Source organism: Punica granatum, chromosome 2 (genome assembly GCF_007655135.1).
Source record: "Punica granatum isolate Tunisia-2019 chromosome 2, ASM765513v2, whole genome shotgun sequence".
NCBI lineage: Eukaryota > Viridiplantae > Streptophyta > Magnoliopsida > Myrtales > Lythraceae > Punica > Punica granatum.
In genome coordinates this window covers 28,754,176-28,779,497 of record NC_045128.1, presented here as the reverse complement: position 1 = coordinate 28,779,497, position 25,322 = coordinate 28,754,176, and the positions used below count along the sequence as shown (strand labels likewise).

The following is a 25,322-nucleotide window of genomic DNA, read 5'->3' as shown; positions in this document are numbered from 1 at the left end:
TGACAGACATGATGTCTGTAGTCAAGTGTTTTATGTGTGGATTGCTTTTAAAGTGGTTTTGTATTGCGACACTGTAATGCTTACAGATTATTACAAACAAGTCTTTTTGCCTAAAAAAAGCCTAGAACCTAATGCCCTAACCCACTATTGCCTGTGTATGTTTAAGTAAAATGCATGTTTATCATGTAATTGTGTTTTGATCTAGAATACCCGACTAAATACCCGAAATTAAGCTAAAATGATAAAAACTCATCAGTTAGATAAGAAAAGGCTGTGCAGATGAACCTGCGCTTGAACAGGTAACTCGTTCTTATCCTGATTTCGTCGTGTGTCTTTCAAACTAACCCTAGGGGTGTTGCTAAATTGCAAAATGATAATTTTGCCCTTGACTTGAAAAATGTTTTCAAAAAAGGGAAACAATGCGATGCGGGCCACCTTGGCCTGTAGCTGGTGTCGACCAATTCCCTGGATCTTCCAGGATTGTGCAAGAACCCCAAAAAAACCAAATAACCGATCGATCAAATTGGAAGTGATCTAAAAAAATCTTCTGTATTCTAACCTAAGTTACCTGAAATCAGGTAGAAACTCAAGTCCAGATATACAAGTCCTTTTCTAGCCGTCTGTGCTACATCGGACCACGCGTTTCGGGTTTTGAAATAGACAAATTTTGAAAAGGGCACTAATGTCACTTGACAACTTGTCGACGCGAGTTATCAGTTAATGGCCAATTCATGCAAGATTATTAATGCCAAGTGGATTTAATCGTGTGAATGTCCCGATTAACCTGTTGGTGGGATTACGGCTTAGAAATTATTGCTGAATGCAGTAAATATGAGAGTTACAGACAATCAGATAGATCATAAATTGATCCACTGAATGGAGTCTGAATATCCAAAAAGCATAATTTCATGAAAACGATTCATGACATGGCAACCTGACAGGTCCAGAAAGATCGAGGATAATTTGGTCAAAATGACCAAAATACCCTCGGAACCCAAATGGCCTCGGAAGAGTCATTGGTACATGAATCCATGCATTTTGTTTGGAAAATAACATTTTAAAAGGAATTCTAATGGGGGATTTGCGATGATATTGAAAATGCAATTACACAAAATCCGAGAAATAAACTTAGCTTGGGCTAAGGAAACTACATGTGACCCAAAATGGCTCAAGAGGCTCTCGGCCTCTTTCCCTAGAGGAAGGCCGAGCGGTCTCGTGATCCAAGTCGGGTTTCATGGAGTTTCCTTGTCCTGTTTTCGGTCGTTTCTCGCATGTTCCAACACCAAACACGATAAATAGCACGTATTTGACAAAGTCAGCATCGCTATGATTACAATAACACATTTAAACAAGCAAACATGCACAAACACGTTATTTATGGAATCAATAAAACGATACCTACTTCATGGATGCAGGAAAACATATATATATATATATATATATATAAAACTCGGGAACCAACTTGAATCGGGACAAGAAGACCACCCCTAGCCCGAAAGACCAAAATAGCATTCAGTCACCTCACTTGGAGGTAAACCCGAGAGCTCTTTTGATTTTTCCGAATCGGAATGATCTTCTTGACTGTGATTCAAACATTTCTTGACATGCTAGCACATCATACAATGATAAACATGCTAACATGAAAATGCATAAAAACGTAAGCTTGCTAATAAATCTAACTTAATACACATTATTCATCCATAAACATGCAAAAAATGTAAAAGCCCTAGCTCCTTTAAGTCGGGAATGTTATACCTAGTCTCGGGATATAAGGAAAGAGTCAGAGAAGGGTTGGAGAGTCGGCTGACTCGGCTAGACTCTCGAACAGGTGCCCGGGTGAGCAAGCAGAGGCGTTCAGCGTGTTGGAGTGCGCGGTTGGGAGGCGGACATGCACTGGCATGCACGCTGGCGTGCGTGCTGGGAGGGAGGAGCGCGTGGGCGTGCGTGCGGGATGCGGGCAAGCGCGCGGGACGCAGGCAGGCGTGCGCTGAAGCGTCAGACGAAGCGTGGGCGTCTGAGCGCACGTGCACTCCACTAGGCACCAGAGAGCACGAAATGGACCTGAAATGATGAGCTAACAACTTCAAATCAAAAATCTAAGTTCAGAACTGAACTCCAAGGATCCAAAATATGTGGGCTATGGATTTTGGTCGAGTTTGGAATTAAGTCGGATTAGTGATCACCAGGAACTCGAGTGGTTTCCTACTTAAGTTTGACCGGTTTTGGGCTTGTTGCTAGGGAGTTACGGTTGCTATGCTTGCTGCTGGTTGCTAGGGAGTTTGAGAGCATTTCCTAGAGGGAGAAAGCTAGAGAGATGGCAAGAAGCAAAAGTGATTAGCTTAATGACCTTTATGCAATATATAGGGAAATGTTAAGTGCAATTAAGGAAAACAAAGTGCAATTAGCCTCTTGATTAGCAAAATTCGGTTGGATTAGGGGAGGATGAGGATGAATCTCCTCCATGCAATCTTGATGAAGAAGAGCCAAAAGCATTAATGGAGATGGAGTGTGATCTTGAAACACTTTGATATTTTTGGGCTAGAGAAGGAAGAGAGCAGGAGAGGGGCGGTTGGGCAAGTTGCGGCTGCCCAAGGCTGACCATGGGCCCCACGGGTCTTGAGTGAGAGTCAGGAGGAAGTTCGGGTCTCGATTGATATCGCGTTCAAGACTCGTGACTCAAATGAGCGTCGAATTGTCAATGTGCACGTGAAAACAATTCAAACGAGCCCAAAATTGCCCATTTTGCATAGAAGAATGCTCGTGTGGTTTTAGGACTCGAAAGCTGGTTTTGCTCATTTCAGGTTATCAAAGCAAAGTTAGCCGTTTCTAAATGCATATCTTGCATCCGCGTTCTGCACTGGTCATTTCGACATGCATTGTCAGTTGGACTGAATAGTTGACCCTTAAACCGGTATTGCAAATGTGAAGCCGGAGACGTCCTAGGAGTCCGTAGCCGAATTTCTCAGATTGCTTTCTGAGTTACTTGGGCGAGCCAGAGATCACTGCAATCTCTGTTCGTTGAGAACAGACCCTAAAGGATGAAAAAAATACATCTGAGACCATAAAAGCATTGTTATTGAGGTCTAGATGAATCGTGCAGTTCAGTCTGAGGATTTCACACTGAGTCTTGGGATAAGTAGCACTGGGTTGGCCAATCATCCGGCGTCAAGTTTCTGTCAAAAGGACCTCTAGTAATGAATTTCCGTTAAAAAAGACCTTTTCTGCTCCTCGGAGGTCACTCGGGAAACTGAAAGGGATTCTGCGGTCCGATTTGGTCAATTGCGCCTATCTACTGTAGTTTTCGAGGCAATGCGTGGCTAACTTCGTTTGCCGATATTTTGTCAGACCAGTCTCCAGTTATGCTTTTCCGTTGAAAGGTATGTTTCTTCTGTCACTCGGTAGTCATTCGAGGAGTCTGTGTGACTTCCAAGAAGCAATCTGAAGTGATGCTCATAATTTGTAGCATTGTGGGATATGACAGGTGTCTGACATCGAGCATTAGCTTTTGTCTGATGAATCGGCGTTTTTGGACTTCCATTGAAAGTTGTCTGTATTCAGAAAATTACTCTGTATAGAACAAATGATCTGCGAAATGTGATTGAAGACACTTTTCATCTATTTGGCACCACGAGGGATTTTTGAAGCCCAATATTGACTATTTTCTGATGGTCGAGTGAACCATCAAAAAATAGTGTTGTCGTTGTTGTATTCTAGAAATGCCGGTTTAGGCAATGTTTAGGCACTTTGTCTGCTCTGTATGTCGCTGATGACCAAGAGATTTCTTTTGTCATGTGCTTAAGTCCTCTACTTGTTTCTGTTGACTTGAGATTGAATAGTGATTTGCTGCTCTGTCAAGCCTTCTTATGTACCAACACTCAAGTCGTGGCCTGAATTGCTGTTGATGCCGTTGTTTGAACTGGTGAACCAAAACGGGGTGCTGACACCACCAATATTTCATTTCATTACAAATGGATAGAAACTCCACATAGCATATACAGATGGAACAAAATGGAGTTGCATATACAAATGGACAGAAACTCCACATAGCAACTCATCGAACATAGTAACTCAATGGTTTACTCAATGCTACAGACATAGCAACTTAATGGATAAAGCCACTGCATATTTGAGACCGATTTGGTAGTTTACTCGACACTATATCTAAGCTATATATCGGCAACAATGATCCTCACAACCAACAAAGCCACTACAATGGCCGAAATCAACAACAACTGACTCAGCTTCCTCAATTCATTGTCAGCTTCTTCAATTCATTCTCACACAACGCAATCCTACTCCTTAGCAACATCACCATCTTCTGATCTTGCGACATCGTTGAACTACTCTCCAGTTGGTCTTCCCACCGGAAGTACCTACAAGTTTGTGCTTGATCCTTCCATAAAGGACACCTACAAAATGGTGGATCGGGATTTGCAGTGGTATTGGAGATCATCCGATGAGCTCTTCATTTGCAATAACAAAGGAATGGCCAAGCTCTGGAAGTGGTGAAACTGCAATTGGACTGGCAACTCATTCTGGGTTTGCGATCTTCTCCAACCTACTTCTTTTGCAACAGTTAGACTCCTTTATCCAACCTCGAATTTCTTCGTTCTTCTGCAATGGAGTGGCAACAATAACATAAGAATTCAAAATTAGGATTTCTGGTGACTTAGGGTTTCCAATTTGGGGAGATAGATGGCTGAAATGAAGCATTTTGGGGGGAGTGAAAGAGAGAAAATTCAAAATGGGAGGAAAAAGGGACGGAAGGACTATTTTGATGTTCGTTTCATTTGCCGTCAAAAGCTAACGGCGATTGACGAAGGGATTGATTTGATGTTTCTTGAGGACCAAAATGATGTTAATAGGACTAAATTGATGTTACTTAAGACTAACATGATGTTACTAGAACCAAATTGATGTTACTAAGGACTAACTTGATGTTACATGGACTAAATTGATGTTCTTGGGGACCAAAGTGATGTTGATTTTAAGCTCAAGACCCAAGTGATGCAACTTACATAAGTCAGGGACTAAATTGATAGTCTACTCATCTGGCAATAGTTATTGGCAAAGCAATGCATGAAATTTTTTTTTTTTCATTGCAAGTGAGGCCATGGCCTAATAACTGCCAAGCCAAGGGAAAATGAAGACGCACGGACACACAAGTGATCCCTGGACACACGAGTTGGACACACAGAATTGAAAATAGAATCTCTCTTCAAGTTTGAGCAAAAATCATTGCATGAATGAACTCCCTCCTCACGCAGATATTAATTTTCAGAATTGTGTATTACTAAATCATCAACAAAGCAATCATTATTTTGGTACTGATATATGTCTAGTTTCAATAATGATTCTTTTCTGATTCGTGCTTCACGTTTGTGGTCCTCAGCAGCTAAATTTGACGAAAATCGCAGGCTTTCGCTATCCCTGTACTTTTTTTTTTTAATGTGATCTTTTTTTTCCTTTTTCTTTTTATAATTTTCCTTTCTGATCATTAACTGCTGCTTCATCTATATCTATTGTATTGTTCAATTGTTTCACTAAGTCCGTTATCATCGTATTCTTCATTATTATTAGTTTAATTTTGACTACGTCCATCAAATTGCCCTCTTCTTCACAATTTACTAACTATGCTTATTGTAATTTATGTATTTGTTTTTTATTCAATTATTTTTTATTCACTATCGTTGTTTGATCCCTTGTTATTTATTTATTTTTTATGAATGGTCCCTTCGTACTTATATATGTTTTCTTTGTGATCACTTAACTTTTTTTCATTCTTCTCTAAGAAAATATATATCAGAAATATTGAATCATCCTGAAAAATTGTGCCTAATAATTCTCCTGATACTTACATACATTAAATTATATTGAATATTGTGTAAATTATCACTCATTTTCAGTAGAATTTTTCAATTCATTATCAAAAGGATATAGCAATACTGTATATAGCCTGTATGTTTCTGTTAATTGCACACATCCACAACCATTCTTCTTCTTCTTCTTCTTCTTCTTCTTCTTCTTCTTCTTCAGGGATGAATCTAGAAATTCAGCCCAACGCAGTGATATTCAAGGAGAGGTAAGGGAATAGTACAATCATAAAGTTAAAGTGGACGAAATAGGGTAAAATAATGAGAAAAATAATAAATTCGATAAAATATAATAGAAATTCCACTGTAAATGAACTATATTGTTTGAAATGTTTATGGATTTAATTGAAATAAACAAAATAATTTTATTTGAAATATGATAGAGTCCGGCCTCTAATCCTCTCCTTGTGCAGGTCCGTTCTGACACATTTATATGGATTTACAAAGTAACTGTTTGTAACCATTTTCTGTAGAAGTTGGGCCATAAATGCTGAGCGGGCCTTTCAATGAGCTTCTATCCTTTTGGGTTTGATCCAACATTCTTTTCCAAGGCCCCTATTGGGAGGTCTATCAAAATGCATTTTATTATGGAGTAATTCTTTGACAAAAGTATATGAGATCTAAAATTAAATTCATAACAATCAATTGAATTGAATTCTAGCAAAAATTTTGTTGATTTTGGCCCGATTTAAGATCCAATGCAAATCTTGCATTTTTTCGTCTCTGATTCTTGTATCTTTTGGAGTCCAAACAACGTAATTCAACTTCCCCAGTGAATTGAATTTTGGCATTAAAGAGGCTTCCATACGGAGTGTGAGTATTTACATCCAACATCGAGAATTCTCATAAGAAATAATAAAAGTGCTGAAAGGGGATTAATAAATTGACCATTTTCGTATGAATTCTGATATCTGGAAGCCTAACGGATTTCTAATAATCTAATTTAAGCAAGCTCAGCCTATTAAGAGGTTGACTCTCCAATCATGAATTTTTTCCATTCACAAGATTTGAACATATATCTTTCTTGAGGGAACAAATATTGAATAGCTTGAATCAACCCATGTTAGTTTTAAATTGACTTTGTAATAGACAAGCCAGTGCATAAGATGGTGACGACTGTGTGTCTAGCAAAAGATAAAATATGCAAAAAAGGTAGACAAAGTCAAGACCCTTAAACAAGGCATGAGCATGTCCCATATTACAACATCGGACAGGACAAGAAAAATGGGAAAACTGATCATTTCCTTAAGAACCAAGAAGGGGTTACCGGGTACTTTGCCGATAATTAAACGAATATATCCGAATCGAAGGGGAAGAAAGGTGATATGAGTTCAACCGGATTACATGTGACCGTGGAGAAAGCAGTATAGAGGCGTCATAAATTAATCTGAGAGAACCAAAACCGAAACTTGGGTTAACCCAAGGTTTTAAATTGCTGCTTGAACAAGAAGTAGAGATGTTCCCGTATTGCACCGTCCGCATATATTGGAGTGGACAGACAAGGCCGAAGGGGAACATATTTACTGCGGAAGCTCCACCGCCGACTGATGCCTAGTCTGAAGTAGTGGTAGGTAGGACTGCGGCTATAAAATATGATCGAGGATACAACATTTCAAGAGCACGAACCGGTGGAATAGTCGATCGATGAAATAACCATTGATGACACCGGGAGCTATTGGGCTTCTGATCTCCAAACAAAGCCCTCTCTGCTTCGGCCCATGAATCAAAACACTTTCTCCATGGGCCAACCCATAAGTTGCAAGAAGGAAAATTTTAATTGCGGTTTGCCCCCTCGTAGTTTATCAAAAGCCTCATGATCTTCCTTAGAAGTTCGAGTTCTCTTCTAACGGATTCCCTTGCTAACTTGTAAAGCACCTTCATCAATAAATGCCATCCAAGTTTCGATGGCATTTGGATCTCGTATGAACAACCCAGATGACCTCGAAAAATGCGCAATTTGAGAATTTGACTGCAATTTCAATCAATTCATATTTGTGCGACGGTGAATTATTGAGACTTGAGATATATACTCGATTGGTGAGAAATCCAATCGAGATTTGCTCAGTCTCCTATCCCATTATATTTGAAGTGAGAATTAAATTGTGTGACACGAGCTTTTGTGAATTCCTCGACTCGATCGCTCCCTCAAATCTTGAGATGAAATCACAAAATGTTGGATAAGTTTTAATGTAACTGTACATAATTTTTTGGAGTAATGTTAGGTATATCTTTTACTTATGACTTATCCAATGAAAAGTCAAAAGGGATACTTATCCTAATATATATATATATATATATATACTATTACAAAAAGAGAAGTCAAGTTTTCGTTTAACTTTCACTTTTCATAAAATGTCCTTTCTAGAATTCTATTAAAAAATTATAGTCGTTGAATTAAAGGTCGATATAATAAATTGATTATTCCATAACAATTAACTATTTCACCTTTTTTTTTCTCTCTTTTTAATTTTCCTCATTTATTTATTCTCTCTCCTCTCTTTCTCTCTTCTCTCATGGTGAAAGCAACAATTCCATTTCTCCATAAATAAAAAAATTCCAATTCTCCACTTCCCCAACCCTTTCTCTTTCCCCTCTCCCTCTCTCTTATCTCTTTCTCTTAAACATTCCCTTCACTTTCTTTTTTTTGATAGATAACGTTCCCTCCACCTTTTTCCTCTTCCAACATTTTCTTTTAGTAATTTTATTATTTAATTAAATTAATAAAAATCTCCTTTTAACCTTTAAAAATACCGCACATAGAATTTTCATATCGAACTTACGTTGAAAATCCTGCAGGTAGCGCATCATTTTCTTTTAATTAAATTCTATGCGTAGCACGGGTTTCCATCTAGTATATATATAAAGAAAAATCCTAAGGGGTGTTAATGAGACATTCCGAAACTACGTGGGTCAAACTGAAACTAAAGAGGATTGCAGGGGAAGGAACCGACAGGAGCAAGTACGCCTTTCACTTCATGGCCCCGTCCTCGGGCTTCCCCAATTTCTCGTCCATACCATTTTCATCTGTTCCCACAAAATTAACGGAAAAAACTACCTCGAATTTCCGAGGAATGCTTGATCTGCTGCTGCCCTTTCGATCTGTTGGACCGCCGAAGCGTAAGATTTCCTATCAATGATTCGATTTGGGTTGTGTTTTGCTGCAGATCTTCGAGCTCATGCTCTCAATTCTTCTAATTTCTCTCAATTTCCCCCCTTTCTCCCCCCTCATTTTTGTTTGGTCATTCCGAATTCTTGAGTCTGCACGAAAAGGTTCTTGCTTGTTGTATTGTAAGCATGGAAGCTGAGGAATTGGCGTTCAGTTTAGAGTGCACGACCACTGTTTGTTAATTTGTCAATGCGAGTGCTGCTTGTTATGAATTTACGTCATGAATCCTAAAAAGTATGGGTTTCTATGAAGAAACTTCTTGCACCCGTGATTCATTGTTTTTTCACTACGCGAAGCCATCTTATTTCTAATCCAACGAAGATTATGGTATCAGAAGAGCAGACACCGAACCCCTTTGGTTTTGGATGCATTTTAACCGTGCTGATGTTCGCTACGTTTCATCATTATGTATAAACTTGACATGTTATCTTCATCTGGTTCTCGGTTTCCCTCAGTTTTGATTCTAGGTAGTTGCTTCTACATACAAACGAGAATAACAAAGTGAAGGAATCTGCGAATTGCTGTTCCTGGTTTGGCCATCTTCAGAAGTAAGTGAGATTTCGGGTTCGGACCCAAGGATGAATGCAAACTCTTCTCCTACTCGGCCCAGATGGAAAAAGGTTGCATATGGAGGAATGCAACCTGGGTATGATGACAATTACACCGACGAGTCTTTTCTCGAAGACATGGTCATGAATGCTAATGTTGTGAAGCGAGACATGATAAAGGTGATGCGGGATTCGATCTCAATCTCTCAGTATCTAAGTATTGTTGCTTTGGTAGGAGTTGTATGGACTTATACTCTGAAGTCGACTCTTGATGAGAATTCGCTTCTGCTTATCGATGCTACCCTTCTTGTCTCGGGGTTCCTTGTCCTCCTCCTAACCGAAGAAATGCTCTCCCTCAACCTCCTATTCCATTACTTCCTTAACATAGCCTTCTTTATGACGGGGTTATACGTTCTTGCTCCAATATACAAGACCCTCACAAGGTCCATAAGCTCCGACTCCATCTGTTCTGTGACCGTTGTGCTGCTAATAGTCCATCTCTTCTTGCACGACTACTCCCGATCAGCAGTGAACGCTCCAGGGACATGGAAGAACCCGACCTTGACCAACTGCATCTCTTTGAATGCCTCCATCGTGGCCTCGGTCTTCATTGCTTCTCGCCTCCCTTCGTGGAGAAATGTCTTTGCTATCATGCTCTTCTCATTGCTGGTCTTCCTCTTCGCTCCGTTGGTCACATACTGCATCAGAAAGTACTCTTTCCGACTGCACATCCTCTTCTCATTCATGCTGATGGTTGTGAGTTTGGCTTTAGTGTATAGGTTGCATAGGTTGCTTTTCATTATGTTCCTGGTACTGCTGGTTTTTGTTACAATCTTGTGCCCGTATTGGCTTATAAGGATACAGGAGTACAAGTTCGAGATTAATGGACCTTGGGATGAGGCTAAACTTTGTTTTGACATTACAGACTGACTGAGGGGGAAGAGACTAGATTGTGAAATTCCTGTTCATGTTTTTGGATACCGGTAAGATATGTAAATCTACAGGTTGTTCTTATTGCTGTTACCTGAATGAGAAGCAATTAACAGAAAGTTGGTTAGAGTTTATCCGTTCAACAGAGCTTTATTTTGCTTGAGCAGTTACAACTTCGAAGGTAATTCACGATTCATGAATGTCAGACGGTGTAGATGCTGCTTTATCTGCAGCTCGGTGCGGTTATGGCACAAATGGACTGAAAATCTTAATCTAATTGAAACCGAAAAGCAAAAGGATTCTGTTTTAGCGATCGACTTGAGAAGTGTTTGATTATTGTAAAGCAAATACAGGGGCGAAGAAGGCAACATGGGAACACCGATTCACCGAACATCAGAGTCAGGCATATTGCAATTTAGAGGCTTCATATGCATTTCTGATTTGATAAAAATTTGGGTGAGTTTTTGTTCTTTTTATTTACTTTTTTTTTCTCCCTTTTGGTATGCGATCAATTGGTGTCTAGACTAGCTTGCGGTGCATCTCGACTAGTCCAACTCCCAGATGAACTAAAGGCAAACCATCCACACCCAAACCATTCACAGAATTTCTCCTGCAAATCAATTTCCTCCTGGAATACCATTTGCAGTACATGAATATGGAAGCAAATCGAAATAGATTTCCTAATTAGGAAAGGAATTTATGACTATGGATTTGAATATGTTCTCGGGGGGACAGACTGCTCTCAACTTCGGGGTAAGGTCAGCCTAGATCAAACCCATTCAGTCTAGGCGTTGATTCAACCAAGCCATGATAAGAACGACCAGGGCGAACAGATACTACACTTGATCTTAGCCAAAAGGCCGAGAAAGGTATTAGAAGCGTGAACTATGAAGTTATCAAGATTATCAATCAGGCCAGATCTTCCACGATGAGAGCAAATGCTGACACAATGCTATGGAATGCTTTGACTTGGAAGTTTAGCACCTTCAAGCTATGGCAGGATCTCCGACCAAGGAAGATAAAGGTCCCATGGCATAAACTTCTGTGGTTCCAAGGCCATTTCCCTCGTGCTTCGTTCATCTCTTGGCTAGCCATCTTTGATAGGCTGGCCATGAAAGAACGATTGTCAAACTTGAGTTGTCTCAATTGATTTGATCTATATAACTTTTGTAGTGCAGCTGTAGAATCACGTAATTATCTCTTTTTCGCTTGTAATTTCTCTAAACAGATCTGAAACTTATTGTTATCGAAGTTATTCATCTCCAGAAATGGTGGTGACTGGGAGCACGAATTCCAACTTGTTGCTTCTTGGAAAGGGAATTCTCTTAGTGCTATAATCCTCAAGTTAAGCTGGACTCGCTATATTTATAGAATTTGGAAAGAGAGGAGTGTGTGAATCTTTGAGGAGAATGCACAAAAGCCTGAGGATATAGTCCAACAGATTTTGCTGACTTGAAAGGAAGGCTTATGACGATTTCCTTGTTGATGTTGAAGCTTCTTCACTGCCCTTATAGATCAGCTTTTCAATTTTGATATGTATATGGCTCTGTAGTTTCTGTCCTTGTACATATGTGGTAGGTAGGATTTTTTTTTTTAATTTTATTTTGCTCTAATGAGCATTTCCTTGGATAAATGTAACGTGAACCTTGAAGAACAATGAGGCCGCGCAAACCATTCCAAAATCATAGTCGTTATAATTGCCGCTAATGTCCAATGGCGGTCGGTAGCGGACGGTTTTATGATGGTAACTCCCATATGTTCCTGGAAACTTCTTATGCAGTGGCACGCAAATCTTGATTTGACCCGGGGTACTAAATTCCATTAGCAAATCAACTATCCAAATCTCCGTGTAGATCCAACAAGAACTCGACATTAACGTTCAAACAACCGCAATTAACGTCCTTGTTTTCTGCTAATCCCATGAGAATTGCTTGAGCTCGGTTGGTTTACTGTTTTGTTTAAGCTAAGCAATGCTCCCCGTGTGAAATTGAAGGGTCAACTTCTCCAGTCTCCATATCCTCACCTGCAACAACAGCCCACCGTTACCTTCGAGAAGGGAAAGCCCAAAAGCAGACAAGGATTCCCTGTCGCTTTCGTCAATACCCACAATCCCTTTTTGTCATTTCTCTTTTAAATCACCAAACTTTCATCACCTTCTTTAATTTCCACTAACTGCTGCCGGGCTTCTCATCCCGATAATGGCGGTCTCGGCCTTCAAATCTGCCACCAGGAGGGGCGGCGCCGCCAACTCGTCATCGTCTGCCGGGAGGGAGCCGCCGCCGGAGAAGAAGCCCGGGCTTCCCAGGAGGTCCAGGAGCGTCAGTGCCTTCTCCAGGAGCAGCAAGGTCTCGGATTTCTCGAACAAGCGGGACAACCCTCTGTTCTGCAGTGGTGACTCCTCCCCGCCGGAGGGCAATGGGGCATCCGCTGTGCCCAAGAAGCTGAATGCAGACGGCGACTGGAGCAAAGTCGAGCTGAATCGGGTCGGTGGGTCGAAACCGGGAGGCGGGAATCGCGGGGTTGGCAGTCTTGGTGATGATAGGAGGGGGAGGTCGACTTCGAGGAGTTCGGGGAAGCCATCGGAGACTGGCCGGAGCGTGTCGAGGGGTCGGGTCCGCTCGGTGTCTCAGAGGCCGGTCTCGAGGGGACATTTCGTGAGCTCCGAGGTTGGTTCGTTTTCTTCTTTTCTGGCCCTTGATTTTCTCAATGATTTGTTTTGATAAATTCGGGTGAAAAGAAAATACTTGCTTGATTTGTTTTGATCAGCAATATGCAACTTGCTATTGAGGTTTTGTTGTCTTGTAAAAGAAATATGTATGGGATCTCAAATTCCGGAGGTTCTTAGGCAATTAATCAACTATCAAAGCTTAAATTTTGGTTTTTGCACTTACTATTATGGAAAAGGGTGACCGTTCCGTTCATTGACATGTGCAGAGTGAAGTTGAGCAGGAAACCAGTCCCATGAGGAACTACAGAAACAGGACCGGCTTAGATTTAATGAGAAGCAGTATAGAAAGTGTTGATCCGGGCCAAGTGAAAGCTCTTCGAACGTGGTCTAGTCAACATCCACCTGTCGAGCCATCTACTGATTCTGCAAGTCGGGTATGGGCTCAGCTAGTTCATGGAACATTGGTTTTTCTGGATGTATGCATCTCTGACTCATTGAAATTGGTCCATCGTGTTTGTCTGCTTTTAGTCTCGTCTGGAATTTCCAAAGTGGGAAGATGGACACTCAGCAGGTTCTTTCTCCGAAGTGGAAGAGAAGACTATAAAAGCAGTCTGCGAACAAATGAAGGTTGAAATTTTCCTGTTCTGTTATTTCCGTCTTTGCTTTCATATATTCTTATGCTATCACAGGAGTATTTTTGCTAGTCAACTCCATTATTAATTGTTTGATTTCTAATATTCGGCAGTCAGTACAAGAGCAGCACTTGGGAGAGCAGCCCACAAATACAAGTATATACGAAACTGTCAGATCTGAAGTGAGGCAAGCAATCTCTGACATTCAAAGTGATCTAGAAAGTGTAAGGATTTTCCTTTTCAGCAGATTGCTCACTTATATGTTGCTTGCTAGTTGTTATGTTGGTCTGATGAAGTTTGAGGTTAAATTTCAATTCATGAAGCTGCTGAAAATCGTTATCTTTGGATTATAAAGACACAATACATTCATATTCTTCACTATATTTGGATTAAGGGAAGTCTATTTTGCATTTTCATGAAAATGCCATCTAGTGATGGTTATAATTATATTGTTGTTCCTGCTGAATGACTGTTGGGGAATCGAGTAGTTTATCAAGTTTCTCCTTATTTCATTTGAACTTTCAGATGGGAAGGTTCTTGTATTGCACTTACACCTATAAGTTGTATTTGAGAATGATCTTAAGATGAGTTAAAAATTGAATCTACATAAGATTTGTCTGTACTCTGGCAATTCTCTTCTTGTTAGAATATTCTCATGTATTTTGCATTATGGACAGCTTCCTTTTCTTATGATTTTCAGTCTATTAGAAAGAATAATCCCACTGCTATTGCAAGCTCAGACATTGTGGATATCCCTCCTGATCTAGTAAATCCTGGTGCTGTTGAGCTTGTTATGGATATCAGAAGTGAATATGCCAAAAAGCTTGAGCAGGTAGCCTTCCTTTGTTCCAAGATCTTTGTCGTACGGACTTTATGTTTCATGCTTTAGCTTTTTAAATCGAATCAACGATTCGTGTTTCGATAGTTTAAAAAATTGGGAATTACAAATGCTTTGAACTTTTGCTTGTTGCTTGGGGTTGGCCTCTGGGATCCAATTCTTAGCTCGTTCCACAAGTGAAGTTATTACTTGGATGGGGATGAAGGTCAAACGTGAAGTTTCTTTTGGGTCTAACCTATTTTTGTGAGTCTTGTTAGGTCTAACCTAATTGCGAGTGCCATCATAGAAGCTAAAAGCAGCTCCATAGAACGGATCCTAAGTGCGGTGTCTCCCCTCTTCTTTTGCCTCAAACAGAGAGAAAAGTTGCTCTGTAGTTTTGCCTCCCTTCAGTTCTTTTGCCTTAAATATATGCTAGCAAAATTTAGCGTTTTCAGTTACTCATTTGCAAGTTCAGTTTGGTTTGAAAATTCTACTGAATGTTGGCATGAGGTTCCGTGATTTACTGTGACTTGTAGTCCCAGGAACGAGCTAGAAAATTACGAGCAGATCTTGCTGTTGAGGAGCATCGAGGGGAAGAACTGAGCAGAATCCTGAAGGAAATTCTTCCTGACCCTAAGGCATCTAATTCCCAAAAGCCCCGTCCTGCAAGAAAAGTAAGCCCTTTTAACATTTGAGTCTATTGTTTTGCGTGATACAGAAAGATCATATCAAATACCCAACCAGGAGATTCAGAAGGACAATTTTTGCTCTGTCCTGATTTATCTGGTGATGTCTCTCTAGTAATTGTCGTTGTGATATGTAATCAGGCGAGCATTGAACGAAGAAAGATATCAAAACGCTTGACAGAAGAGGCCATGGCATACTTCGATGAGTGCGTTTCCCTGTCAACTTTTGATAGCTCAGACTTCTCATCACCAGAGGACCCACCGCTTAGACTTGTCGGAGATAACAAACCCGTTGTCAGTGAGAATGAATCAGTGCTCGGAGCTGATTCAACTATGACAGCGACGTGTGATGTTAATCATCGCTTTAACAGTAGCCAGGTCTGTCTCCTTGGACTAACTAATTTTTAGGTCAAACATAGTACGTGGTGTGTCAACTTTGGGCTTTTCTTTATTTTTCACTGTGCTTCAGTTTTGTCTAATAAAGTCTGCCAACTTAAGAATATATAAATTCATCTCTTCAGAAAACGTTATCTCAGTTTCCAGCATTGTCAAGGGCTCTCTGGCGTGATGTATGCAGAAAATCTTCGAGTCAGGAACCTAGCCATCTACCACAATCTTCATGGCCTCAATCAAGGGTCCCCCTCTGTAAATCAAAAGCTGAAGGATCCTTGATCAATGTTTTATTGAGTATTGAGGCTTTTTACCTTGACAGAGAGTTTCATGGCCATGAAGGTTGCCGGCAGTGGCTATATTGCTTTAATGGAAGCAGCTGACTCAAAGAGTTCTAACGTAGGGATAAATTTTAGATATTTATTCTAAGATGAGCAGCTCGTAAAATTTAAGTAGAGGTCTAAAAAAGAAAATACCCAACAGAGAACAGATTTTTACATAAAAATTTTGATCATTGGTTCAGTTAATAATCATAGGTTGGCTTTTACATGATTAGTGGATGTGTAAATGTTCCGAAGAGTATCAGTTCTGAAAGTTAGGAGATTTTTCCTAGTTTATCGATTCTTTTCTTCTTTAAAAATGCAGTTATGGAGGAAGGACAAAGATAATACGTTAAGTTGCTGTTATCGACTTCTTAGCTGAATATCGTAGAGTCCAAATTTGCAGGATTTACACCAGAATGCTCAGTTCAAGTCAAGCTGCGAGCATTCAAGTCTAAGAATGGCTGCTTCTGATTACATGAACTCGGATCCTGCCAGCTCAAGCAGCACCACTGCAGAAGGTCGGAAGTGCCAGTTTTCGTTTTCTGGGAGGCCAAACTCGTACTCCAATCTTCAACAGGACATTAGAAAGTACATTAAAACCCTAGAGACTGATCCCATAAATGATGATCATATACCCAGGAGTTCAAGGAAGAGCCAATACGAGGTCGATGGATATGACATACAGGCTTCCATGCAGGGCCTTCTGTTTGACAAAGTTATACATAAGAGCCAAGTCGAGTCGGGAAGCTTACTTCTTTGTGGTGGAGGTTTTTCTTCGATCCAGTTCTCTCCATTCGGTTCCATTATCTGAAAAATTTTGCCGGGTTACTTCAGAGGATGTATATAGGAAATTTACTGAACACAGATGCTTTCATAGCTATATACAAAAATAGGGAAACACGAAATACGACAAGCTACGCTTATGTTTATATGGTTGTATTTATTTGTAATGAGCCTGCTATGAAAAGCCCTACTTTGTGCATTAAGAGCATTATGGGCAAATTTACAGTGTATAGATCAACTAAATCTCTGTGCCTAAAAAAAAAAAAAAGCCACACAGACGCACTCTACGTCTCTCTGTCTCCACATGGCCCCCTCTACTCTTACCCATTAGAAAAGTGGCCCCCTTATTTTGTAACTTGGAAATAAACACCTTGTAGTTCCAGGATTTGAAAAGATAGCCCCTCTACTTACCGGTAAATCTAGCTTCTATGATGAAATGCGCACGTGCTATACAAATATGTTTTTCAACCGGGAAACAATGCGGTAAGTTTCGTTGTTGAAAGATGGAAGCACTTAGGGCATTAGTTTGATCGGCCAAAGTGCATTGGATGATGCGTTTTGCTCCTTAACTTCAAAACTCAATGCAATTATAAGTAAATTCTATATATTCAAAATCACAAATTAGAAATAGCATGCCCTGCATGTGAAAAATCAACGACAAAATGACATTTTTATAGTTCTATGAGAGAAAAAATCTATACTTCCTTTCACCGAAGGGGTAGCCCCGTACCTCTCCTGGTAAAGAGGTCGCCGACAAGAAGCCTCAGCCGAGCTCCCTCTCAACTCATTCTCTCAATGAGGAGAGAGAGAGAGAAGAAGAGCTGAGGGATGTGTGCTGCCCCGTCGGCAACCTCCCCCAGGTGAGGTCACCAGTGGGGGCTTGCCACCCTAGCTCCCCTTCAAGCTCTCTCACTCTGTTGGAGAGTTGAGAGAGTTGAGGGAGAGTTCGGGTGAGGGCTCCACCTATCATGATTAGGCCTCTATACTTACGGTGAACTCATTGATGGAAGAGGTTGTCGATAGAAGCCCCCACGAAAAATCCTCTCCCAGTTTAGTTGAAAATAAAAAAAAGTCTTTTTTTGAAAAAAATTGTTCAATATATATGAATGGTTTGAGGCACACTACCTAACTCATCTCGCACGGATGTCTTTTATTGATTTTTTTTTTACCTTGGTAATCCACGTAAAAAACCACATTAGATTCTGCCACTTTAACTTCATGCCGAGCCATTTTGATAGACGGAGCTAAAGTTCAGGGTCCATGCTGATGGCAAAATGCTTTTGAGGACCAAGGTGGTGATCGATTTAAACTTCGAGGACCATTTCAATAGCTTACTCTTAGTTTTTTTGTGGATTTATTACAAAAAGATCCTTGTGTCTTCCACAATTACGAATAAATCCTTGTATCTAGATGTAGATATGAGATTCATCCCGACCTTTTATTTACTACCAAAAAATACATGTATGTATATTATCTAAGTTGTAGCACGTAGAGCGCACCATCTAAAAGTTGACCATATGTTGAAGGCGTGACGCGGCAAGCTGATTCAAAAAACACATTGTAAGTATATTTCATGGATAAAATTGTATTGGATATCAATAGGCCTAAATTCAAATAAATTAATGTCGGACCAAATTCCTTCTATGAAAGGAAAAGTTTATTTCAACAACTCACTCAGATTTCCTTTTCCTCAATCTGTCATCAATTATTGCAAGTAATAATTATATAATTTTTTCAAAAGAAGCAAGTTTTTAATGTAACAGCGAAGACACTGTTACAGTAGACACGTACCGGCTTTCAATTGGTTCTGTTGCACATCTTATTACTTTCTTTACAAAATAGGCTATCAAGTCGTGTGCCAAAACCAACCCCATCACATCTCTCCTTTCCCATCCTAATGAACTTAAACCCACAACAAAAGAGTAAATGACATATAAACTTCCCAAAACTTAAGAGAGGACACTCTCCTCCCAATTGGTGGCATGGCTACTCCGCAATGCAAGTATTAAATACTCTCTATTTTGTGACCCTAGGTTTGAATCTTATCCCCGAACACCGGCCGAGCATCCGACCTACCAATCGAAGAAGTTGTCTAGCTAGCACTTCATCGAGTCTATACATATATAGTATCAACACGATTCGGCATATACTGTGAAAATTCAAGGTCGTGGAACCGATGCCTGAAAGGAGAAAATCATCAATGAAAGGGCCTAAGGTTTCATTATCATCCTCTTCTTCTGATTCTCCATATTTTGGATCTGATAGTATTGGTCATAGTGATCAATCGGACAAACCCAAGAAGAAGATCTCTAGGGCAGACGAAAAATCTGATAAAATCCACCAAAATGCTGATAGCAGTGGAATAAATGGGAAGAGAAGCTCTGTTTTCAGAGGAGTCACCAGGTTTCTTCAGTCTTTAATCTCTCATTTGTTTTGTTTTAGTGAATTAACTCATCAGTCTGGCGATTCTTAATTCGGAATAATGAAAATTATTTATGCGGCTAACATGCGATAAATAATAAATTCATCTCATCATCTAACGAGATTTATATTTAAAAAAGCCGATTGTGGTTATATAGAAATTTGTTAATGCAACATTAAAACGTAGATCTGAAACCTGTAACACACGTCTCCTTTTTTTATTTTTTTTTCTCTCTCTCTTTCGGGTAGAGCGTATCTCCGATTTAAATATATAATACGTAGTGCCGCATCAAATAAGGTTAACCGTTTAGAATAATTGATCGGCATATTATCTTTATCTTTCTCAATAATCCCTCATCATCACATCATCTTCGATGAAAATCATGATATTTAATGTGAAATAATTGATTTTTAAAATAAAATTTATGATCAATTCAGGCATAGATGGACCGGGAAGTTTGAGGCTCACCTGTGGGACAAGAAGAGTTCACGGAAAAATATCGAGGCCAAGAAAGGACGACAGGGTAATTTCGTATTATCCATTTGATAATATACACACACATATGTATATACAAGTAATTCGTCAAATTTTCAACTATTATGAGTGTCACTGTTATGGTTGTGACTTTGTTCCTGTGTCCATTGTGATGATCTCCTGACCGATTTGCCACATTCGTGCACATTTCGTCTGCCTCGCTATGTAGTGTATTTAGGTAAGTCACATCTTAATTAAGTCCCCCACAGTATAATTTTAATATAAAGTTATTTGTTATACATGATGTAAAAAAAAAAACTCATTTTCCTCTTTTTGAATTTGTTAAATAGTTTCATAATTCATTTTGGCCAAAGGAATAATTCAGAAGACACAATTTTTTTTTGTTGAAAAATCAAAATAGAAACATGCATTATTTCTGGCTAATGATATGTTTAAGTATAAATAGGGGCATATGATACCGAGGAGGCAGCTGCTCGAATCTATGACCTCGCTGCTCTTAAGCTTTGGGGCCTCGACACACCTCTGAATTTCCCAGTAAATAAATTTTCGATTTTTTTTTTGCTTTTATATTTTTTACTCGTCGTTTTCCAATTGTCATGACAAATATCTCATTTCTAAATAATTCAGAGAGATGAGTACAGAAAAGAGATTGAAGAGATGCAAAATACAACAAAGGAAGAGTACATAGCTACTCTGCGCAGGCGTAGCAAGGGATTCTCCCGAGGCTCTTCGAAGTACCGTGGTGTGGCAAGGTAACTAAAAGGCAATGAGGTGTTTGCAGTGATATATTTTATCTGTAACATGACATGATCGACCGTATCTCACTTACCTTTATTTGTTGAACATTCATATTTAAGTGATCTCCCGCTCATGTGAGCTGATTGGTATACTAGCATTAGCATTGTGACTTGAGAGAATAACAATATAATTACCTTTTACGTCATTTTTTAATGTTAAGATCGTTCTGAATATTTGGGTCCTATTTATATGATTAAGTACAGTTCTTTGGTATAACTCGTAGGCATCATTACAATGGACGTTGGGAGGCAAGAATCAGAAAAGATAATGTGGACAAGTACTTGTACCTGGGCACATATGGTAAATTACCGCTCTTTATCTTCTTGCTCTAAAATTTTACTTAAATAAATCTCGATTTTGAGAAATATTTCTATAAGTAAATAGAGTTAATTAGTGCCGCATACAATTTAACTTAAATAGAAACTCTATAATCGTTGGTTGGTTGGTCATAAATACTATCGACAGAATTCTGTATGTTCATAGTTCTACCAACTTAGTAGAGAAAACTTTTGGTTAGGATCGCATAGTAAGAAAAGAATTCATGCATATAGAACACACTTTATGTCAACATAACCTATTCGACTTGTTTTTATCATTTTATGATTCGATGTCAATCATCTACTAGATGGTTGATCAAGCTTTGAAAATATACGAAAATTCATTTATCGATAGATACTTTACAAGGAATGATTGGACCATAGAATTTTCCTAAACTTTGCGTTATCTTTTCGCCGCCATTTAATTTTTGGTAATTTAATTCCTTTTTGTTGAATATTGGATGGAAGAAACACAAGAGGAGGCCGCGGAGGCTTATGATTTGGCAGCATTACAGCTGAAAGGACCCAATGCAGTGACCAACTTTGACAAAAGCCTATACACTGGCCGCCTCAAGAACAATGAATTACTGGGCTTCCATCAGCCCCAGCTAGGAGAAGTAGATGCAGGACAGCCATCACCGCCACAACCCCAAAGCGGCATCCATGGCCAGGAAGCAGCTGCAGCCAATCCCCGGTATGTTCAGCCACTGCTGCTGCCGCCACCCTTTGAACAAATGGCTGTGGCAGAGGACATACTAATACAGCTGTCTCCGCCGCTGGCATCATCATTTCCACAAGAAGTAGCCATAGCAGGCTCACTTCTTCAACTCATTGGTGGCGAACCACCGCTCCTCTCAACCCCACCGGAATGCCAACTGTTCCAAGCGTGCAACATGGATCATGTACTATCATGCCATTCGGAAATGTCCCTAGAGGCGATGCCGCAGATTCCACCACTTCAGTCCTATTGCTTAGGCCAAGTATTGACCTCAACCGGATTCCAGCCCATTGATGAAACGACCCTGATGCTGCAGACACAGCTACAGCAGAACCACCCGCATCAGGGACCGGGCACCTCCTGCGAACAAATTGACCAAAGTCCTTCACCAGCACTGGGCTTTAATATTGCGGACAAAAGCTGGTTGGATAGCTTTCTTCTTCCAAACCAGAACTTCTGCACCGAGTATGTCGTGCTCGCCAATTTCCCATGTCTGGATCCGCAGTCCATCGGCATTAGTTCACCTGCAGGGTATGATGACGATTACTACCCATTATCAGACCTTTTCAAGGACAGCAGGTTAGAGGAGAACAGCATCGACTGGATATTCGAATCGAATGAGAATCAGAACCGGACTAGTTTTCCGACCAGGAACGACGGAGACAGTGGTTATGACGAGAAGATGGCTGTGTTGCCCAAAGATGATGCTTCTTCTCCAAGCGGCTGTGCTTTTTGTGATGACGTCCTAAATTTTCATGAAACAGAGGAATAAAGTTTATGTCTACCAACGTTTAGAGTTTCAAAAGTTAGGGCTTGATTTCAGACATTTCCGAATATCAAACAATACCGATGCATGTAGAAGCTGGAGGACAATCAGCAGTACAATAACAATGTCAATTATGTGACCCGGCAGTTTCCCATTGAAGTAAATTTCGTGTATAAATAATCTTCTATGCTGCTATTATTCGTTTTACTTTTTCTATACTGATCAAACTCCAACTGCCCTTTTGGAAAATTTGAGTTAATTAAATTCTGTTGGAGATAAATGCATCAGAGCTGTTTTTTGTCTTTTTTGTTAGTCAAATGTCAGTATCGTTTGTTTTTCCTTAGTGGCTATTTTTAAGGAATCAGTTAGCTTGTATTCAGGTGCTTAGTTTTAGCACGATAGGTGCAGCTATTTTCCAGCTTTATGTTTTAAGTGTTAATTGTTTTTCTTTGTGTTTTTGTACTAAAGTTTTCAGATGAATCAGTTGCAGACAGTTTTTGCTTTCTCTTAAATTAACACTCTCTTTCTCTTCCAAATTGAGTTTTTGCTAGTTTACTGTGAGGATCAAACAGAGAGTTCATTTTCTGTTCTTAGCACAAAATACTGACAGTGCTTAGTACAAGAGGTTTAACAGTGGTATCAGAGCCCATGGTTATAATCCTGGGCATGTAAGGCCGCCTTAGTGCGGTGTAGTGCGTGTAAGGCGGCCTTAGTGCGGTGCAGTGCGTGTATGCACGGGTCTGTATGACCCGTAGGCTCGAGTATAAGCGTAGCGTGCGCCTCAAGCAGACACCCGTTGTGTCCGATGTCGGGACTTCGAAGTGAGGGCCGGTGTGATTAAGTAGTGTGTATACACAAGTGGTCCCGTCGATTGGTTTAGATCACATGACCCGTGTAAGACGACACGATACCACGTGAGGGCGGGATGTTGGAGAAAAAGTGGTGATGTGAGAGGACACAATGTCTCACATCGGTTGAAAAGAAAAAAATGGGAAGTTTATAAAAGACAAAGGCCCAGTAACCTATTGGCTTAAGCTTTTGGGTTGCATATGGGTTCGAGTACGAATTAGGCCCATTTTAATTTAAAAATTTATCCAACTGGTATCAGAGCTGTAATTGATCTTAAGGCCAGAAGGAGATGGAATCAGGCTCAAGTAGCTTCCCTAATATGGCGCCACCTGTGTTTGATGGAGAAAATTATCAAGTATGGGCATGAAGATGGCTGCTTACATGGAAGGGTGCGATTTATGGGAAGCAGTGGAGAATGACTATGAGGTGGCTCCACTTCCTGAGAACCCGACCATGAATCAGATCAAATACCATAAAGAGAGGACAACCAGGAAGGCCAAGGCAAAGTCCTGTCTTTTTGCAGCTGTCTCCCCAACAATCTTCACAAGGATAATGAGGCATGGATCAGCTAAAGCTATTTGGGATTTTCTTAAGTCTGAGTATGAAGGAGATGAGAGGGTGAGAGGAATGAAAGTGCTGAATCTCTTGAGAGAGTTTGAGAGGCAGCAAATGGATGATGCAAAAACTGTGAATGAATATGCAAATAGGCTTATTGAGATTGTTGATAAGATAAGGGTGCTTGGGACAGATATAAAGGATGATAGAATTGTGCAGAAAATATTGATTTCTCTGCCTGAAAAATTTGAGGCTACCATAGCTTCTCTAGAGAACACAAAGGATCTGTCAGAAATAAAATTGGCAGAATTGCTCAGTGCATTACAGGCACAAGAGCAAAGGAGGATGATAAGGAGAGGAGAGCCCATAGAAGGGGCATTGCAAGCCAAGTTGCAGTTGAATGCTGCAGGCAAAGGGAAGAAATGGAGTCAAAGAAAAGGAGACGGTGAAGGCTTCAAGTCAGTAGCAAGATCAGAAGGCTCCAGTACTCAAGATCAAAGCAAGAAGGGAAAGCAGACCACTTGCAAGCATTGTGGGAAAACCAATCATCCCCACCACAGATGCTGGAGAAGGCCAGATGTAAAATGTAGAAAATGTCATAAAATGGGCCATATTGACAGGTTCTGCAAGGAGAAGAGCACACAGCAACAAAATGAAGCTCAAGCAGCACAAGAAGTTGAGCACTTATTTGTTGCATCCTGCTATGCCTCAAGTACTAGAGGTAGTGGTTGGCTCCTGGATAGTGGTTGCACAAACCACATGACCAATGAAAGAAGCCTGTTCAAGGAGTTTGATGGCTCATTTTCTACAAAAGTGAGGATTGGAAATGCAGACAGTTTTTGCTTTCTCTTAAATTAACACTCTCTCTCTCTCTTCCAAATTGAGTTTTTTGCTGGTTTACTATGAGGATCAAACAGAGAGTTCATTTTCTGTTCTTAGCACAAAATATTGACAGTGCTCAGTACAAGAGGTTTAACAGTGGTATCAGAGCATAATTTAAAAGTTAGTGAACAGTTAGCTACAAGTTGAAACCCGTTTAGTTTGCCAAACTCCAATGTACTTAAGTACTGATCTTTCTTTCCGGTGTATGTATTATGGTATCTGGAAGTCTTAACAGATCCCGACTATTCCAATTCAAACTAGGTCAGCCCATTAAGAGTAAAACTCTCCCAATCAAAGATTTTCTTCATTCAATTTCCAATGACGGCCGATAGGAGAAAATTTCCAATGAGAAGGCCAAAGGTTTCATTATCATCTTCTTCTCCAGATCCATCTTCTGATTCTCCATATGTTGGATCTGATAGTATTGGTCATGATGATCAATCTGCCAAGCCCGAGTAGAAAATCTCTAGGGCAGATGAAAAGTATAGGAAATCCAGGAAAAAGTTGATACTATTGGAATATTAACAGGGAAAGGAAGCATTATTTACAGAGAAGTAACTAGGAAGCATTAGTCTTCACTCTCCATTCTGTCTCTCCCTCTCTCACTCTCTCTCTCTCTCTGCAAATCAAAGACCAGAAACCCGCCCTTTTGCCTCCGTCGCCATTGGGAAGCCGGTACATCGAATTTAAAGGTAGTCATTTGA

At 40.1% G+C, this 25,322-nt stretch overlaps 2 protein-coding genes and 2 pseudogenes across 5 annotated transcripts; 3 read left to right on the top strand and 1 right to left on the bottom strand.

The window, feature by feature from the left end:
- The first annotated feature begins 8,814 nt into the window (after nucleotides 1-8,814).
- On the top strand, nucleotides 8,815-10,660 carry LOC116196001 (phosphatidylinositol N-acetylglucosaminyltransferase subunit C). The gene is made up of 2 exons (XM_031525492.1): nucleotides 8,815-8,990; nucleotides 9,495-10,660. Exon 2 carries the CDS (start codon nucleotides 9,618-9,620, stop codon nucleotides 10,515-10,517), a length of 900 nt encoding a protein of 299 aa, XP_031381352.1. The 5' UTR covers nucleotides 8,815-8,990; nucleotides 9,495-9,617; the 3' UTR covers nucleotides 10,518-10,660.
- Nucleotides 10,661-11,270: 610 nt separating this feature from the next.
- LOC116198276 lies at nucleotides 11,271-11,390 on the bottom strand (annotated as a pseudogene).
- Nucleotides 11,391-12,541: 1,151 nt separating this feature from the next.
- On the top strand, nucleotides 12,542-17,046 carry LOC116195998. Of its 4 annotated transcripts, none has more exons than XM_031525490.1 (8): nucleotides 12,542-13,183; nucleotides 13,452-13,619; nucleotides 13,714-13,812; nucleotides 13,931-14,041; nucleotides 14,518-14,649; nucleotides 15,171-15,308; nucleotides 15,462-15,698; nucleotides 15,842-16,326. In XM_031525490.1, exons 1-8 carry the CDS (start codon nucleotides 12,716-12,718, stop codon nucleotides 16,091-16,093), a joined length of 1,605 nt encoding a protein of 534 aa, XP_031381350.1. In that variant the 5' UTR covers nucleotides 12,542-12,715; the 3' UTR covers nucleotides 16,094-16,326. The 4 variants fall into 4 exon arrangements, with proteins under 4 accessions (XP_031381350.1, XP_031381351.1, XP_031381349.1 ...); XM_031525491.1 differs by lacking the exon at nucleotides 15,842-16,326 and adding an exon at nucleotides 16,356-16,462 and having other exon boundaries at nucleotides 12,552-13,183; XM_031525489.1 differs by lacking the exon at nucleotides 15,842-16,326 and adding an exon at nucleotides 16,437-17,046 and having other exon boundaries at nucleotides 12,559-13,183; nucleotides 15,177-15,308.
- A 1,767-nt stretch (nucleotides 17,047-18,813) lies between these two features.
- LOC116195999 lies at nucleotides 18,814-22,485 on the top strand (annotated as a pseudogene).
- Nucleotides 22,486-25,322: the final 2,837 nt, after the last annotated feature.

What these genes read in the sequence shown, in the direction of transcription:
- LOC116196001 (XM_031525492.1), top strand. Translation starts at nt 9,618, where the DNA reads ATGAATGCAAACTCTTCTCCTACTCGGCCCAGATGGAAAAAGGTTGCA.
- LOC116195998 (XM_031525488.1), top strand. Translation starts at nt 12,716, where the DNA reads ATGGCGGTCTCGGCCTTCAAATCTGCCACCAGGAGGGGCGGCGCCGCC. An exon ending in CAGTCTGCGAACAAATGAAG is followed by an intron (nt 13,813 to 13,930) that starts GTTGAAATTTTC and finishes AATATTCGGCAG; the next exon opens with TCAGTACAAGAGCAGCACTT. An exon ending in AGCCCCGTCCTGCAAGAAAA is followed by an intron (nt 15,309 to 15,461) that starts GTAAGCCCTTTT and finishes ATATGTAATCAG; the next exon opens with GCGAGCATTGAACGAAGAAA.